Source organism: Melopsittacus undulatus, chromosome 5 (genome assembly GCF_012275295.1).
Source record: "Melopsittacus undulatus isolate bMelUnd1 chromosome 5, bMelUnd1.mat.Z, whole genome shotgun sequence".
In the NCBI taxonomy this organism is placed as follows: domain Eukaryota; kingdom Metazoa; phylum Chordata; class Aves; order Psittaciformes; family Psittaculidae; genus Melopsittacus; species Melopsittacus undulatus.
In genome coordinates, this window is record NC_047531.1 from 5122816 (window position 1) to 5141029 (window position 18214).

Here is an 18214-nt window from a genome sequence, read left to right on the forward strand (position 1 = left end):
TGTTTTCTTGCTGCTTCCCACAGACTTACGATGGGGTCAGTTCATTTTAGCATTCCCATTCTCCTCTGATGCAGACACCTTTCCTGCATATGTCGTGATCATGATGTTTGGGTTAGGTAGAGGGAAGAACACAGGGAAAAATTGCTGATCTGCTAAAGGAAATGCCCAGGGTTTAAAAGACTTACAGGTACCCATAAGTGAGTCTGCAGGTTTGAAGTGTGTGAGCAGTGTCTTGGCTTTGTGATGTTTCTAAGGTGCTTTAAAGATGTTGAAGCTTATGTGGTTGGTGCCTGTGATCAGTGGAAATTAAGCTTAAATATCGCTTAAATATATCTTTACAGGCTGAGAGCACTGGGACTGTTCAGCCTGGAGAAGAGAAGCTGTGAGGAGACCTCAGAGCAGCTTCCAGTGTCTGAAGGGATGCTGGAGAGGGACTCTTTATCACGGTCTCTAGCAAAAGGACAAGGGGTGATGGGTTCAAACTGAAACAGGGGAAGTTCAGGTTAGGTATAAGGAATCTAGATACAGGAATGGATGTGGGGGACATCAGGAGCTGGCACAGGGTGCCCAGAGAAGCTGCAGCTGCCCTTTCCCTGGCAGTGTTGAAGGCCAGGTTGGACACAAGAGTTTTAGAGCAACGTGCTCTAGTGGAAGGGGTTATAACTGGATGAGCTTTAAAGTCCTTTCCAACCCAGATCAGTCTGGGATTCTACAAGAGCCTGGCTATTTCTTCCTAATTTTGTGAATTCTGAGTTTGAAGGCAGTGGAGTTGTTGGGAGGGAAAGAAAGAAGATAGCGGCCAGAAGCAAGTGACACAGCATTGGAACTGGAAGATAACTTATGTAGAATAGGCAAGGTGGTAAACAGGGACAGGGAGCAAAAAGGGAGCCACCATACAAGAAAGATGCAGAGAAAAGGAAAGTTAGCATTTTATTATGAGAAGGAATAAATCCTACATATCAAAAAGAAGAGGAGAGATGGTAAGCTACAATTCAGGAAATAAAGCATTGCTTGAAGTTGCAATCTCTAGCAAGGAGGGTTCTAGCAAGTCATCACTCTTACCTACTCATCTTAGTAACTAAAACAGACATAAAGCTTTGGTGTATGCAGAGTGTGTGACTGGTAATTCACTGCAGTTTTGTACAGCTTCTACAGGGAACCTTACCTTGGGTCTTGTTTTCTTTCTTCCATATTCCCTGTTGCACACAATTGATAGTTGATAACATGAACTCCTGCATCAGGCTCAGTCTTGTTGCTTTGTTTTAGTGTGATGCTCTGCACTGGCTGTTAACCAGGATGCAGTAATGCTCATAAATACTTCTTGCATTGATGTTAAGTGTGTTCTCTTTCACACTGCCGAGTTGGAATGCATAGCTAATCCCTGTAAGTGTGGTATTGTAGGTGTATAGGGAGTATAGGTGGTTCTTGGGCAGGATAGTAAGTTTAGCTCTTGTCATTGTAGGCTTCTCTAAGGCATCCTGACCTCTAAAGGAACTTACTGAACTCCGTTATAGGAGCCTTCTCCCTTACAAAATGAGCTCTTGCTTGTGTTCCCCTGCCACATCCAGCTTTGTGTCTTTCATTATGCAGCTGGGGCAGCCTGACACATCTTTGGCAAATAATACTGTGTGAATTATCAAAATGACCAAGTGGAAAGTCTGAGTAAGAAGATTCATTTGGAGAGGGAGGCAAATAGTGCACAGAAAAGGAGTTTGAAGGGAGGTAAAAGGGTGGAGGTTTCTCGTTGAAACTACAAACCTACTGTGCTGCATCAAGGAGTGTGAGCAGCAGGTTGAGGAAGGGGATTCTCCTCTTCTAACCTGCTCTCAAATGAGACCCATCCCTGCAGTTCTTCATCCACTCTGGGTTCCCTAACACAGAGGAAGTTGGAGCTGTTGGAGCAAGTCCAGAGGAGGCCTATGGCCAGGTTGGATGGGGCTTGGAGGAAGCTGGTCTAGTATGTGAGGTGTCCCTGCCCATAGCAGGGGTTTGGAACTGGATGAGCCTTAAGGTCCCTTCCAACCAAAACCATTCTGTGATTCTGTGAGACTAGAAAAGCTTGATGGGTTAAGTAGTTGGCAGAAGGCATGTGCACGTGCAGGCACCTACTTGTATTTGTCTGTGGACTTCTGCTTTAAGTTAGGTATTGTAAACCTCGTGTATCAAAATTACTATGTGTATCTATTGCTTAGGCTTATGAATTGAAGAAATAAATGGATTACTTGTTGTTGGACTAAGGTTGTAAATAATAAGCTCTTTGCTTTCTATCCCCTCACACAGTTCACTTGTGAAAGATGCCTCTCCTGTACCTCTTATGGATGTTTCCAACTTATCTACACCTCGAAAGTTCCTGGAAACTTCCCAGTTCAGTACTCCTGGAAGCTCCAGCAGTGAGTATTTCAGTACTATGTATTCCTCATAGTAGGCACATCATCCCTTCTTCATGGATGGCTGCTGATGGGAGGTCCTGAGACAGAAAGTTAGGCAGTGCTTTGTGCAGTGTCCTGAAGTGGATGAGGGGTATGTCCAGGAGCAGAACTAGGCCCTATCTGCATTTTTCCTATGGGAAGTAATTTTCCCCTCTTATCCCCCCATCAGCTTCAATTAAATACACTCAGTTTTCTGTGCCTGCTCTGATTTTGATCATGTTCTCAGTATCTTGAGCTGAAGAGAGGTGTGCAGTCAGCTCAGTTACTGTACAGGTCTCATCTACGTTATTTAATGTAGGCAAGTATGTGTAGATAGTGCAGAAAGGGTTTTTTGCTGTGTTGCAGCCAAAAGGTCAAAGCTTTTCCTTGTGGGAACTTCCGAACTTCCACTAAAGATCTTTCTATACACAGTGATAATCTGGTGGTGATCTTTGTATTCCTGTTACTACAGCAAACACTGCATTAAACACTCAGGTTTCAGTAGTGCTTTTGTATAAAGCTTTGAAAGTGCTGCAGAGAAGGGGACTTAACCCTTGTATAGTTTCAGTATATTAATAAGTGGGGTTGTCCTTGTTTAAAAAGAGGAATAATACACAAGTGACCTGCATTTATGCTCCCCTTCTCCAAAACCCACCGTTTCAATATTCCTCAACTGCAGAGAATCTTTTCTTCTCATCCTTATTTTATTCTTGTGTCCTTTTTCTGTCATCTTGTTTCTGTTTTTTCCTTTAATTCTTGCCTCCTAGAGCCTTTCTTCAGCTTATTCTTGCCTTTCACTTTCCTGTAGGGTTGCTGGTCTCTCAGGGCCTGAGGCCGTATATTTACCCTACTAAAGGTTTGTGAGGAGTTACTTGTGACATGCCAGTGTGAACTTTCAGAGCTGGAAGCAGCAGCTTGGTTGTGGAAACCTGGAAGAGACCAACAGTGTGAAAATCCTGGGGAAAGAAATCAAGTATTCCTGTTCTCTCCCTGTCATCAGTGAGAATTTCAGTATCTTGCTAAAGCTCATGAGGCCTCAGAGCAGCTTCCAGTGTCTGAAGGGGGCTACAAGGATGCTGGAGAGGGGCTCTTCATCATGGACTGTAGTGACAGGCCAAGGGGTGATGGGTTCAAACTGAAACAGGGGAAGTTCAGGTTGGAGATAAGGCAGAAGCTGTTCCCTGTGAGGGTGCTGAGGCGCTGGCACAGGGTGCCTAGAGAAGCTGTGGCTGCCCCATCCCTGGCAGTGTTCAAGGAAACAAGTACTCTGAAGTTATGGAGCTGATGGGGTCTCCTAGCACACCTCTTGATGGGACATAGACAGCAGGACATTCTCCCATTGAAGAATGGAAATCCTTTCAGTACCTTCGAACTTATGGTACTTAGTACCTGTAGTATATTCCATAGGTGTTTTCTTCATTGCCAGTGTAATATAAAACTTGTGTGCTCTGTGAAGAGTTTTGTTGGCACTTATCACCTCTAAAGACTTTCAGATTCTACCTGCTTGCTCCATCTGCTGAGATTGGTAAGAGGTTACTCACTCTTCAAAGCTGGCCAAGGAGTTTTCCTAGCTGCAGCCAATGTAAACCTGTTTGTAAAGAGAAATGTGTTTTTAGTGTTCGAGCTGGACTACAGTGATCCTGTCTGAGAAGGGAAGTCCCACACTGCTGTTTCAGAGTCCAGGGCTTCACTGGCCCTAGTGTTACCATTTAGGACCTCAGGGATCATCTGGTCCAAGCTTTCTAGGCAAAGCATGACCATGACCTAGACTAGGTGTCCCAGCACCTATTTAGCCCAGTCCGTTGTTGGGGAATCCACCACTTCCCTTGGGAGATTATTCCAGTGTCTGATTCTTCTTAGTGTGAAAAGTTTCCTCTTGTGTCCAGTTGGAATCTCCCCAGGCATTCTTAATTGGATTTCATTTTTGGGGAGAGATAAGACCAAGACTCTCTTCCATCGTCTTACTGAGAATAGGACCCGGGACCCCTGTTTCATGTGTTATTTCCAGTCAGAACAGGGACAATTGAGCTATGCTTACCTCGGCCATTCAGACAGTTCTTACACAAGCAGGGAGACTGTTTGCAACTAATGACATTTCATAGCTTATTCCTAGTTATTTTGAGTAGTTCTCCCACATGTATAAGAAGAAAAGGAGGTGTGTTATCAGTCACTTCTCATAGCAGAGCAAGAAGTGATGCCAGCGTTCCTACATCAGACTCAATCAGTGTTTTCTGACTTACGAGATTTCCTAAAATCAGTAAAATTGAATTTGATTTACTTGATGCCATGTTGGTGTTTGAAATCCCTTGCCCTAAGAAACAGTTACTGCATACTGTGTTTCAATGAAGGTTCTAAGGGTCCAAGTAGCAGGGAAGAATCACAGCAGTGGTCTCCAAGACCTAGGTTGTGTACAGAAAACTGCACAACTCCTTTCACTCCAAGCGTCTGAAGAAGAAAGACTTTGATGGCTTCATCCTCAGCTGGTAAACTGGTACAAGTCAGTTAAGAACTCTCATTTCTGCACATCTCTTCTTGCTCTTCATGCCCAACACACCAGAAAATCTCTTACCTGGCTCCTTGTTATGCTCTGAATCATTGAGTGCTGGGCAAGTGTCCCTCAGACTGGGAAAGATGTGGGTTATAATAGGAAACATTTGATCGGCATGAGGCATGCATATGGTTTTGTTTCAAGTGCACAATGTACTTATGGATATTTCATCCCCCTAATTCTATCTCAAAGAAGCCTTTTCCAGGACTGCACGATTATGAGAGAATTTATAACGTATGTGTGTGCATAACAAAAGCTGTTTCTGCCTTTAGTCATTTCAGTTCTTTGGCTTTTTATTGATGAAACGGACTGGTCGTGCATATTAATGTGTGTCACGATGAAGCTCTGACTCATTCAACCCAGCCCAGCAAAGATGCCAACATTGAGTCCTTTCTGCATTCACTTCCCAAAGGGGATGTTACCTTGTGCTGTAGCATCTTTATAAGGAAATTAGAGCTGTTCCTGCTGCACTTAAACGAACGCTTTGGTCGTGTTCACCTGAGGATTGCAGCTGTGGCACATCACCACTAACGGTTTCCTTTCATGCCAGTTCAGAGAAATAAATTCACTTCTAAATTAGGTTTCTCTCCTTGAACCTTCTGTACTCTGAAGGTTCCTGCATTGCCAGGCTCTTCCTGGAACTATAAAATGTGCTCACTCAGTACATAGCAAACCCTAAGTGCCCTTTTCTGGAGAATACTTATTGGAAATCCGACAGTAGATGAGCTGAGGTGATGACAGTGTTGTCATTGATGGTGTGTATATGTCCTATGCTGAACAGATAATATAATTCAGTGACCAATTCTTCAGAGCTCAAAGAGAGAAATACAGCTGCTAAATCCAAGCAGGGTGGTGGCTTCTAAGGTCGAGTCTGGTTCCTGCTACTGGCTCTGGTTCTTAATGCATGCGTGTGGGTGAAAACATGTGGAGACCTGTGGATTTCTTGCTGAATACCTGCAGGAACCAGAGCTTTAAGGTCCTATTTCAAATATGGCTGTAAAAATGCCACTGGGGCACTCTGCTTGTTTTAACAGTTGCTTCCACTTCAAACATGCTGAACAAATGCATTGAGATGAGCTCTTGGGCAGAAGCTGTTCCCTGTGAGGGTGCTGAGGCGCTGGCACAGGGTGCCCAGAGAAGCTGTGGCTGCCCCATCCCTGGCAGTGTTCAAGGCCAGGTTGGACACAGGGGCTTGGAGCAGCTGCTCCAGTGGAAGGGATCCCTGCCCATGTCAGGGGTTGGAATAGGATGAGATGTAAGGTCCCTTCAGTCCAAACCAGTCTGGGATTCCATGAAGCTAGATAAGCTTGAAGGATTAAGTAGCTGGTAGAAGCCATAGAAATGGGAATTTTTTCCTGTTCACCTCACCTGAGGGTCAGACACCCACTAGTGGCTTCTCTGTCCCTTGCTCTATGAATTAAATGATGCCTTCACTGAATCAGTTTTCCTGGTTTAGCTGGTTTGTGTTTGCACAAATCCAGCTAGGACTTGATGGGACGATGAGTCTGATTCTCTCCCGCTGTCACTGCGATGCCACACATAAAGCAGGACTTGCTCTTCTCTCAGGGTAAGTTTTAGCACCTAGAATGTTTAAGAGGAAATCTGTTCCTGCAGAGAAGGGTTTGCAGCCACACAATTGACATGAAAGCCTCTCAAGCAACCTTTTGTCTGGTTTTGCAGTACCATGATTTCTCTCACTGATCCTCACTCATGGTTCATGACTTGAAGCTAAGCATTGATGTGTGTAATCTGCATGTGTGTTTGCGGAAGGAAACGGAAAATCAAGGAGGTTTTAGATCCACGTGATGAAAGCCAAGATTAATGCATAGACTGGATATTAGGAACAATTCCTGCCCCACAGGGTGCTCAGGCATTGGAACAGGCTGCCCAGGGCAGGGCTGCAGGCACCGGCCCTGCAAGTGTTCACACAGTGTGGAGACGAGGCCTCAGTGCCATGGGGCAGTGGTGGCCTTGGCAGTGATGGGAATGGTTGGACTGGATGAGCTTAAAGGGCTTCTCCAACCTCATTGATTTCATGATTCTGTAGTCACTCTCTCTGAATAGTTTCATTCATGGTTCCTATGTGTGGTCCCAATGTAAGATATTTGACTACTAGGCACTTACTTTCTTATTTGGAGACTCAGTTTTCATGCTGGTGTGTATCAGGAGGGGGTTGAACGTGGCTGACAGAGTTGCTTTGTCCAGTTTTGTCAGAATGAAATGTTCTTGCAATGGATTTAAAAGAGTGGCCATGTCAAATCAAACACCTCTGTTTTTGCAAGACCAACATCCTTAAGCTATAGATTGAACACTGTGAACAACAGCTTTATAAAGAGGAAATTTGCCTTGAGGCTTGGAGGTTATTGATCTCTGAGACCCATTTTCTTCTAGGTTTGGTAGTAAAGCAGAACAGAAAATGACCAAAATCCTTAAAGGCCTCATTTCTAAAGTAACTGTCCATTTATGGCTCACTCTCTCCATGCATGGGTCAGAACAAGGATTCAGCATTAGAAATGAGGAGGTGACGTTTCTTCACATCTTAAATTAAGCCTTTGGGGCACTTTGAACTTGCATCCTTTTCCTTAGAAGGCTTGAAGGCTGAAATGATATAATCAGAAAGGACATAAATCCTGGACACGAGTCCATGAAATTTTACTAGGTGCCCATAAAAGCACCCAGCTAATGAAATCTCCTGTAATGAGGAGCAGCAGATTTGACCATTCATCGCCATGAAAAACAAGACCCAAAAGCCTTTTCTTTAGCTGCTTTGCTTAAATGAATTATCACCATTGGCCTTTCTGGGCCTCAGACCAGAGCTATTAAAATGCTTCTTGCAGCAGGTTTGTTGTGAAGTGGCACAACTGTACAAATGAGGGAGCATCAATTGGAATAGGTGTTTTAATGGGGCACCAGCAAACCAAGAAGCTGTCGGGGAAGTTTCCACCTTTAACTGTGGAGGTGATGAATCAATGATGAACATGATTCACCTTAAAGTGCTTTAAACTGCAGGTAGATTTTTGCCTGCTTAAAGAGTTGTGTGTTTTCAGATGTGCTGCTTCAGTGGTGCTGTTTGGAAGTGGATGCATGTTTCATTAGAGAACGTGCCAAAGCCATCACTCCTTTTGGTTGTTGTTAGCTTTTGAGAAACCATATTTAAATGTTCTGTTTCCTAAGCAGTTTTTGGACATCATCAGAATAAGAAAATCATCAGGAGTGGCTTCACCCTGGAGAATCCATGCTTTGACCAACTTGATAAGCTTCCATGATAAGTAACTGGCTTGGTGGATAAGAGAAGAGCAGAGAATATTGTGTTCTTGCTCTTCAGTAAGGCCTTTGACACAGTCTCCTGTACCATGCCAACAGAAAAATAGCAGATGTGCAGGTTGGGTGACTCAAAAAGTGACTGAATGGCTGGTTGCAGAGGGCAGTGATCAATGGCACGAAGTAGACTTGGAGGCTGGTCCCTAGTGGGGTTCTACTGGATTCAGTAGGACCAGTCATTCAGTACATGTCTTCTTTACTGCTCTGGGTGATGGGGCAGAGTGTACCCTCAGCAGGTTTGCAGATGACACCAAACTGGTTGGTAGGCCAGAGGGTATTGCTGCCATGCAGAGGGAACCAGACAGGCTGGAGAAATGGGCTCACAGGAACCTCATGAAGTTCAACCAGAGGAATTGCAAAGTCCTGCTTCTTACAGGCACTGGGATGTGTTGGGGATCACTGAGCTGGAAAGCAGCTTGGCAGCAAACTTGGGGGTCCTGGCTGACAATGAGCAGATGACACATTGCCTTTGTTGCAAAGGGACTTAAGGTGTCTTGGGCTGCATTAGACAAAGTACTACCAGCAGGTCAGGGTGATCTTTCCTTTCTGCTGGGCACTGGGGAAGCCACACCTGGGGTGCTGGTTCCAGTGCTGGGCTCCCCAGTACAGGGGAGACATGGATGTACTGGAGAGAGTCCAGCAAAGTGTCATGATGGTGTTTGAGTGTGTGGAGCTTCTGTGCTAGGAGGAAAGGCTGAGAGATCTGGTACCATGCAACCTGGAGCAGAGGTGACTCAAGAGGGGTCTTCACCTGGAAGGGAGGGTGCAGAGAGGATGGAGACGGGCTCTGTTCACTGGTGCCCAGTGCCAGGGCCAGAAGCAATGGGCACAAATCAAAACAGGAGTTTCCTTTGGACACCAGCAGACATTTGATTTTCCCCTTGGATTATGAGGGCTTCATTCTTCTCCCTGTCCCTGTCTTCCAGCTTAGGGGGGTGGATACTCAGAGAACAGCTGGTCTTACTATTAAAAAGTGAGGCAAAGAAGGTATTAAGTACCTCAGCCTTTACCTCACCCTTTGCCACTAAGCTTTCCCTGTCCATGGAGTCATAGAATAGTGAGGGTTGGAAAGGACCTTAAGATCATCCAGTTCAAACCCCCCCACCATGGGCAGGGACACCTCACATTACACCATGTCACCCAAGGCTCTGTCCAGCCTGGCCTTGAGCACTGCCAGGGATGCATCCTGTAAAGGGTAGAGATTTTCCTTCACCCTCCTTTTGTTGCTAATGCATTTATAGAGATAGTTTATTATCTTTTACACCAGTGGCCAGATGAAGGTTGAGTTGGGCTTTGGCCCTTCTCATTTTCTCCCTGCATAACCATATGAATACCTTGAATAATTCCTTCCTAGGCTCCTTTGCCTTTCAGGACTGCATTCCAAGGGCCTCTCCCTAAACAGGCCAAAGTCTGCCCTCTTCAAGTCCAGAGTAGCCATTCTGCTCAGCCCCTTTCTCTCCAAGGAACAAAGCCAGGAGTAGGTTCTGAGAGTGCTGTGATTTTTGCCTGCAGACAAATAAATAACAAAGTTGTTCATAAGTTTAAGAGAAAATACAGGTATAGCTTTCATTTTTGAGAGCTGATATGTAGGGACATCTTCTTTCCCCCATGGAGCTCCTTTGCCTGCAGAGAATGGCATATGGGATTGCACTTTTAAAGGTGAACTTCTGTATCAATGCTGTCTACTTTTGATGCCTTTTTAAGAGGTGAGGGACAGGAGGGGCTCATTCCTGGGCCAAAGCTTTGTGGTCAAAAAAACCCTTGATGACATTAAATGGCAGAAGAAGATGTTTGAAGTGGGGAAGAAACAAGCACAGAACATCTTCAGTTACCCAGGGCTGGGATCTTGTCAGATCTTAGAGATCAATGGGTCCCCAAAGCTACCCAGGATACCTGTTTAATAGGCACAATGTGCAGGAAACTTGGTCCCCACTGTTCTAGCAAAGGACCAGATCTAACAAAACTTCTTGCTCCTAGGTCTTGAACCATTCACTTTGCTGTTGTTTGTAAGAGATGTAAATCTATGTCTTGATATTTGAGGCTGTTCAAAATTGGTTTGCTCTTTTGAAAATGGAAGAGTTTCACATACATCTGATGTGCTGGCAGAGTTCTCAGCCAGATTGCTGCCTTTAGTCCTCTTAAATGCTGGCCTCACATTTGGATACAGCAGCGTTTCCTCTCTCTTGGGTTTGCATTGTGTGTTATTAAGAATGATTTACAGCCTGCTTACAAAGGGGATGGAGTGTAATGATGGGGACCTGTCCCTTAAAAGGTTGCTTAGGGTGTGAAATCCTCACGTTGAACTAGGAGGGAAAGATATTTGAGCTTTTTAAAAACAAGTTAAAACCTTTCTCCCTTCACATTTCCAGCACTGTCTTTTCTACAGCTCTTGTTCCAAAGAGCTCATTTTCTGTGTGTGTGCCTGCCATGCTGTGGTGTTTTGAGAGTAACACGCAGCATTAACAAAGTGGGTAGACCATGTACGTAGAGCACAAAGTGATTTGCAGCCTTGTGGGCTGAAAGGGGTGTGGTAGATGAGACCTTTGAGCAGGAGTATGTGTGCAACTTTGCTTCTCCTAAAAAATCACCATGTTCTGGGTATTTCCAGTTGCTTACACCATAACTTGACCGGATTGAATTGGGGAAAAGCGAGTGTGAGAGAGGAAAAAAGCACAGAACACCCTGGGTTCTTTACCTAAAACTTGATGTCATCCCTTGGAGAGGGGCTTGGGACAAGGGCCTGTAGGGACAGGCCAAGGGGAATGGCTTGAACCTGCCCAAGAGAGGGGAGACTGAGCTGAGCTCTTAGGCAGAAGCTGTTCCCTGTGAGGGTGCTGAGGTGCTGGCACAGGGTGCCCAGAGAAGCTGTGGCTGCCCCATCCCTGGCAGTGTTCAAGGCCAGGTTGGACACAGGGGCTTGGAGCAGCTGCTCCAGTGGAAGGGGTCCCTGCCCATGGATAATTTTAAAGTCTCTTCCAAACTGAACCAAGTCTTTGCTGTGGAGGTTGGTGTAAGCTGATACTGAAATAAGTGTTATGTGTTTATCATGGTGCTGTTTACACCATATGGGTTCCTTGGGCTGTTGTTTTCCTGATCTTGTGTAAGTTGAGGGTGCTGATGCTCTTCTGTTCAGAGTATCACAACTTCAGAGAGCTACAGGGCTGGGTACAACTTGTGCTGTGCCATCTCTCATTTCTGCCATGTCATTTAAACCCTTCTGGTGGATCTTCTGCCATTCCTTCAGGTTGCTGAAGTTTTGATTTAAGTAAAAAATCTGTTGAGAGGTTGAAACCACAGGAGTCATCTGTCACCATCCAACAGTTGGGTTTGAATTCCTATGTGGGGATTTGGGATGGTGGGTGGCATAGCCTCAGCCCTGTGCTTCAGTGCTGTTTGTAGTCATGGATGGAGTGATGCACTTCACTCATAAAGAGAGAAGTTAGCAATATGTTTGTTGTATGAAATAGTGATTAATATGATAGTAAATGTGACAGTGATTTAAAAAGATTTGATGGTGAAACATTTGAGTATTGACTACATAGATGGGTGATCCTGATGTGCAGCCTACTGCCATGCAGGAAAGCTCTACAGGCGCTGGGCTGTCCACTACTTATGGGGTAAGCTCACTGACTCATAGTCATGTTTACATCCCAACTACAGGCACTTGGCTTGAGTTGGACCTTCACCAGGTTTAAGGTTGGTGGCAGTGGTACACATTGTTCAGATTAGCCCTTGGTTGTTGTGTTATCTCCCTTGATTTGAGCCCCATGGGCCCCCAGGCCCAAGACACATCCATTAGCACCGCCAGTGATGGTTATCTCTTGAGCAGAGTTGGGATATATAAAGGTTAGCTTGGTGAGCAGGGAGAAAACACAACCACATTTGTCCATGTGCAGCCACTGTGGGTGTAAACTTTACAAGATGCATTAGTTGAGTTTGTCTTGAAGACACTTTATTCACATCAGTGATTGAATATGTTTATTAAATGCTTCAGCCAGTCTTTAACAAGGACATGTGTATGTTGTTGCTGGGTGTTACCTGTAAAGTAAGAAATGTTACTTAATAAACATACTTAAAAGTACCTCTTGCTTTCCTTTTCCTTGTCTCTTAGCAACAGATTTTCCCCCTGTGCAATCCCTGTTACTTCAGGACTGTATCCACAATATCCTCTCTAATTCTTCTCACTTTTCCTTTCCAGAAGCCTTGTTTAAAGATCTGAATAACTTCATCAACCTCTTGACAGATGTAATGAAGCAGAATAGGATAACATCAAACAATCGTTCACTTTGGCAGTGGAAACTTTGCTGAATTCATCGAAGTCTGTTGAGCTTGATGCTGTTTAGAACAAAACCCCCTCTCTTGTGAAGCATAAAGTGAAGAAAAACAGCTAGGTTAGAAATTTAGGGCTTGTAGCTCCTTGAAACACATTCAGGGGATCTATAGTGGTATGAAACCTCATTTATGAATATCTTAATTACACCAAACTTCCTTTGTTTCCCAATATGTAACTTGTACCATGAGCTGTCACTCCTACATCAATCAAATGTGCAGGCTGGTGTATTTATGTACAGGAAAGCCCCCAAGCAAACAGAAATAGCCAGAATCTGAGTGTTGCTGGTTTCCTTGTTTATTCCTTGGTTGCTCCAAGTGGTGGGAGTTCTGTGAAGGCAAAGGAGTTGATATGCTGCTTCTGCACAGTGCTAAGTGTTGGGTTTAATAGTTGAAATCTTGGATTATATGCCTTTGTAAATCTATTCCAGTGAGAGACACAAGCCTTCTGGAAATGAAAGAAGATGCAGAACTGGATCCAGAGGAGAACAGCACTATCTTCATGGGAATACTCATCAAAGGGCTGGCCAAGCTGAAGAAAATCCCAGAGACAGTGAAAGCCATCCAGGATCGCTTAGAACAAGAACTCAAGCAGATTGTCAAGCGCTCCACAACCCAGGTGGCAGACAATGGCTACCAGAGAGGGGAGAACCTTTCCCAGGAAAACCAGCCTAGGTAAGGGTATTGCAACCACCAAACCTTGATCTGCTGCAAAGGGAAAGCTGGGGAAGGGTGTTGTAACTGTTAAGGACCATTTGAAGTAATGATTTTGTAGTAGCAGAGAGATGCAATGGTGCCGTTGCCAGAAATTCCTGTGTTTCACTGGAAGGTTGATTTGCACCTGATTCCATGAGGTTTGGGTTGGAAAAGACATTAAGATCATCCAGTTCCAACTCCTTACTATGGGCAGGGACACATCGTGCTAAACCGTGTTACCCAAGACTCCATCCAACCTGGACTTGAACACTGCAAGGGGTGGAGCATTCACAACTTTCTTGGGCAACCCATTCCAGTGCCTCACCACCCTCACAGTAAAGGCTTGGGAATTCAGGGTGTGCATTCAGAAAGGGGAGGCATTGTCGCTTCTTAGCTAAAGATGTGGAAAGGGAGATGTTTCCTTCTCCTCTTGGCCCTAGAAGAGAATCTTTTGGCCAAACAGATGCTGTAATTCAGGTTTGAAAGGGAAGCACAGTAGAAGGCAGCATTATTTAACTAGCAAGAGGTACATTATGTTAAGTACTTGATTTTATTTATATTTTAACCTAACCTTGCTTTTTAAGTGTCTTTACAACAGCTTGAAATTTAATGCTCAGAGTGCTTGTATCTATAGTGTAAAGAACACTTGTGCCAAAACAAATACTGTCATCTTGTGTTGCACTCAGCTGTGGCCTTACACTGGTGCTGATGCTAAATACAGCCTTAAGTTCGTGAGTAGTATGATTTTAAGAGAAGATTCAGCTCAGTTAGTTCAAATATATCAGAGTCCAATTAAACTGATGCAGGTCCAGAGCTTTGGAATCATGTATGGAACTAAGTACATCAATAAATATCTCTCCAAGTTTCTGGTTGGTTTGAAGCCCATTTACATTAACGGTGAGGTGTGGAAGCCAGCAGGGAACTGTTCCTGCCGTTCTTCAGGATTCACTAGACCTGTTGCTTGGAAAATAAGACTCCATAAGGACTAGCTGTCACTTCTACCTGAAATATTCATCTGTGATACTGCATGTTGGAATGATCACTGCCCATAGGGAATGAATGGTGGAAAGAAAAAACAAAACCAAAAATGTGTATCTTCATGACATGTAATATTTGTAGTGGAAAAATGACTCCCAAGGAAAACATCAGCTTGATAAAGACTTCCTTTTTAATTCCTCTCATTCTCATTGCTGGGGAAACAATTACGTTTGAAGAACTCATAGAGTTACTGTGCTGATACCTTGGTGAAATTACAACAAGCAGGAGGCAGGATTTTAGTTACTGGTGCCAAGAGGGGGGGTAACATATACTTGATGCGCTTCTGAATCAGTCTTGAGAGGTTGCATGACTACCAGGTTGTCCATTGAAATGGATAAATTGGATCAGATCAAATCTTAATGACATTAACCCGCCCAGAGGGTTGAGAAGGGACAGAAAAGTTTAATGGCTTTTGGCATGTGTTTAATAGGAGTTTGTGAGCCTTTAGGATGCTGATATTGTAGAGCTCTGGAGAGTGTCTTGAGTTCTTGCTGAATAAAGAGATAATTAGACCTGATTCTAAATCTAAATCACATGTGAAGTTTACAGCAAGCAGTTGCATTCATTTATATTGAAAGGAATAAATTATAGTAAGGGAAGGTACACCGCCCCTTAAATTAGCTTCAGTTTGAAATCAAATCCCAGTGACTTTCCTGCTGTCAGGAAGCAAATGAATGTGAACAGCAAGGTCCTGCTATTTCAAGAGAGCTCTGTGAGACCCCAAATTTGAGCACGATGCAGCACCCGAAACTGCTTACCTATTCATTAGGCTGTCAGCCACAGTGTGTGCTTGACCTCAGGTTTCTGGGAGTGGAATGTTTTTCACTTCACCTTAAAGCTTGTCTCACGTGAATGCCTCTTAATCTGTGGCTGAGCTCAGTTCAGCTGCTGTGCTTTAAAGGTTATCCATAAAAATTCTCATTTCTGGCATATAAAATGACTTAATAGGATGATGGAGAGGCCTGAAAGGTTTGAGGCCTGCTGGACAAGTTCCCTGTGGCTCATTCAGTATGTACAGAACAAGTTCTATCATAGAATCCCAGAGTGGTTTTGGTTGGGAAAGACTTTAAAGCTCCTCCAGTTCCAACCCCTGCCATGGGCAGGGACCCCTTCCACTGGAGCAGCTGCTCCAAGCCCCTGTGTCCAACCTGGCCTTGAACACTGCCAGGGATGGGGCAGCCACAGCTTCTCTGGATGGCTCTTACCTTTTCTGTATGGGAAGGGTGGTGTTTCCTTCCACTTGAGGATGGGTTGATAATCTTGTGGAGGTGCTGGTGTAATTCCTTTTGAGACCAAGTGTAACAATTGTGTAGATCCATCTCATTCTATAGGAATTAAATACTTTCTAGAACCTGGCTGGGAAAGTTGCAGGTCTAACAACAGCCACTGAGTCTGAAAAGCTGCTGATTTGTTCTTCTTCAGCTTTAAAATCTGTCTTTTGCTTCTTTACATGGTAAGCTTTTCCATATCAGATTTTGTGGCAACCTTTGTATATAAAATCATCATTAATTGCCCCCAAATTTATCAGATCCAGATGTTTTTTGGTTGTGACTAAAGCAATGGGATCTCAGTGTAATGATGTTTCTTGCACGCCTCTGGGTGCTCTCTTCTTAGAGCCAGCAGGCTCTTAGGTCATCTCCTCAGAGCTTCATAAAGTCTGTTTTCTCACATGGAAGTCCTGTAGCCCCTGTGAACCTGCCAGGAGTAAGTCTTGTCCATGCTGTACCAGATGTTGTGTAGAAGACCAAGGATTGCAGTGTTGACAACGCATGGCTCATTCCATCATGAAGTAATTGTGTACAGTTCTGGTGTCCTCAACATCAGAAGGACATGGAGCTGATGGAGCAAGTCCAGAGGAGGCCACGAGGATGATCAGGGGCTGGAGCAGCTCCTGTATGGAGACAGGCTGAGAAAGTTGGGGCTCTTCAGGCTGGAGAAGAGAAGCTGTGTGGAGACCTCAGAGCAGCTTCCAGTGTCTGAAGGGGCCTACAAGGATGCTGGGGAGGGACTATTCATTAGGGACTGTAGTGATAGGACAAGGGGTAACGGGTTGAAACTGAAACAGCAGAGATTTAGATTGGATATAAGGAAGAAATTCTTTACTGTGAGGGTGGTGAGGTACTGGAATGGGTTGCCCAGGGAGGTTGTGAATGCTCCATCCCTGGCAGTGTTCAAGACCAGGTTGGACAGAGCCTTGGGTGATATGGTTTAGTGTGAGGTGTCCCTGCCCATGGCAGGGGGTTGGAACTGGATGATCTTAATGTCCTTTCCACCCTCACTGTTCTATGATTTTATGATTCCATGCTGTGTTGTCCTTGCCCTTTGGCTTGAGCACTCCACATATCGGCTCAACAGAGCTGGTATGATGCTGGGGAGGCTCACTTAATGAAATGGCACTAACCCTTTGAAGGATCTCCATACCATGGCATGAGTTTATATGTGACCAGTGGGGTGACACAGGAAGGACTGGCATGCCACTGTGATACACTTGATTCTGTATTTACCTTAAAGCACACAACATGGATGCAGTCATGTGCGGTAAGAGTTAGGATAGGCCTAACAAGGTGGCATGTCTTTGGTTGTGAGATACTTTCTGTGGATTTAAATCCTCCTTGCTAACATGCACTTACCACCATGAAATGTAAATGGTATAAAGATAATGAAACCCAGTAAAGAGCAGTAGGAGGTTCTGGATATTTCCTTTTCATGGGTAGAAGATCATTCTGGAAACTATCCTTGAATCCCTCCTGGTTGCACTGACCTCAGCTTTAAGTGGACTTCTGTAAAAGTCTAGGTAAGTTTTTAGGAATCTGTGCTTGGAATAAGTTTGTGAAAAAGGGCTTAAAAATAGGGATTGCCCTGGGCTTATCCTCTGTGGCTCATTACAGCATGTCTCTTACCTTCATGGTTAGAGATACGTATTTTGGGTTGCGAGGCCATGGTGTGTTAGGTTGGAGTATTGATACATGAACCTTCTGAATTATGGAAGAGATTTGACTGCAGAGTAATATTGATCTGGACACATGGCTACTTGAGGGTCAGATTTATAGGACAAGGTTTTGCTAGGGATACATTGAAGATGCACTTAGGGTTGCAGGGGGGGATGGACTAGATGGCTTTTAAAGGTCATTTCCAACCCAAACTATTCTATAAAGTATTAACAACTTTGCTGCTAAATCCTGTTGGATTCAATAAACTTTTTCCCTTCATGTTCATCATCCACTTCTGGACTTTTACCTCATCTTGATGCTTTAAAGTAAAGCCAAATTATACCCCCAGCAGCACTCAGACCAGGCAGAGGATGTTACTGCTGCTCAAATGCATGAGTTGTCAACACTGACCTCATTCAGGTGTCAGCAGTCACTCTGCATCAACTCATTCCCCCTTATTGTGCAGACAACAGGAGCTGCTGCTGGGTGTGTGTCACTGTCTCGCCACACATTTCCCATGTTCCTGGGTGAAGGGGTGATGAGATTGCTTTGACAAAGTGCCCCAGCCAGTCTCCCATCACTCTCTGTATGTGTTCTCCTTAGGTCACTCTGTGTTGCAACCCCATCTGCATAAAATGTAGGCCAGATGGTTTGGTGCTGTTTTGTCTCGTTGGCTGTCTGACATAGATTGTGTCCATGTCTCGTTTGGGTCACCTTGTTTCAAAAATGACCTGACGGACTTTCAGAGCAGAGAAAATTAAGCTAAGAGGAGCTGGCTAATGTGGAAAATAGGGAGATGTGGAGATATTACATTACATGAGAAGAGAAAATGTAATGGGGTGGTAGTTAGGACCCCAGAAGAAAGTGGGTCAGGGAGATTTCATGTCTATCACATTGGGATAGGAAGACATCGGAATTGAAAACCAAGTAACTCGGTGTAGGGA

General features: G+C 44.5%; 1 protein-coding gene across 2 annotated transcripts in view; it reads left to right on the forward strand.

Annotated features, from left to right (window-relative positions):
- EXOC4 (exocyst complex component 4) overlaps positions 1-18214 on the forward strand; it is a 380270-nt gene that overhangs the window by 45551 nt on the left and 316505 nt on the right. For both annotated transcript variants that reach the window (XM_034063300.1, XM_034063301.1), the window contains exons 5-6: positions 2281-2390; positions 13038-13281. In XM_034063300.1, coding sequence (XP_033919191.1) covers positions 2281-2390; positions 13038-13281 — 354 coding nt within the window. The remainder of the gene's footprint in view (positions 1-2280; positions 2391-13037; positions 13282-18214) is intronic.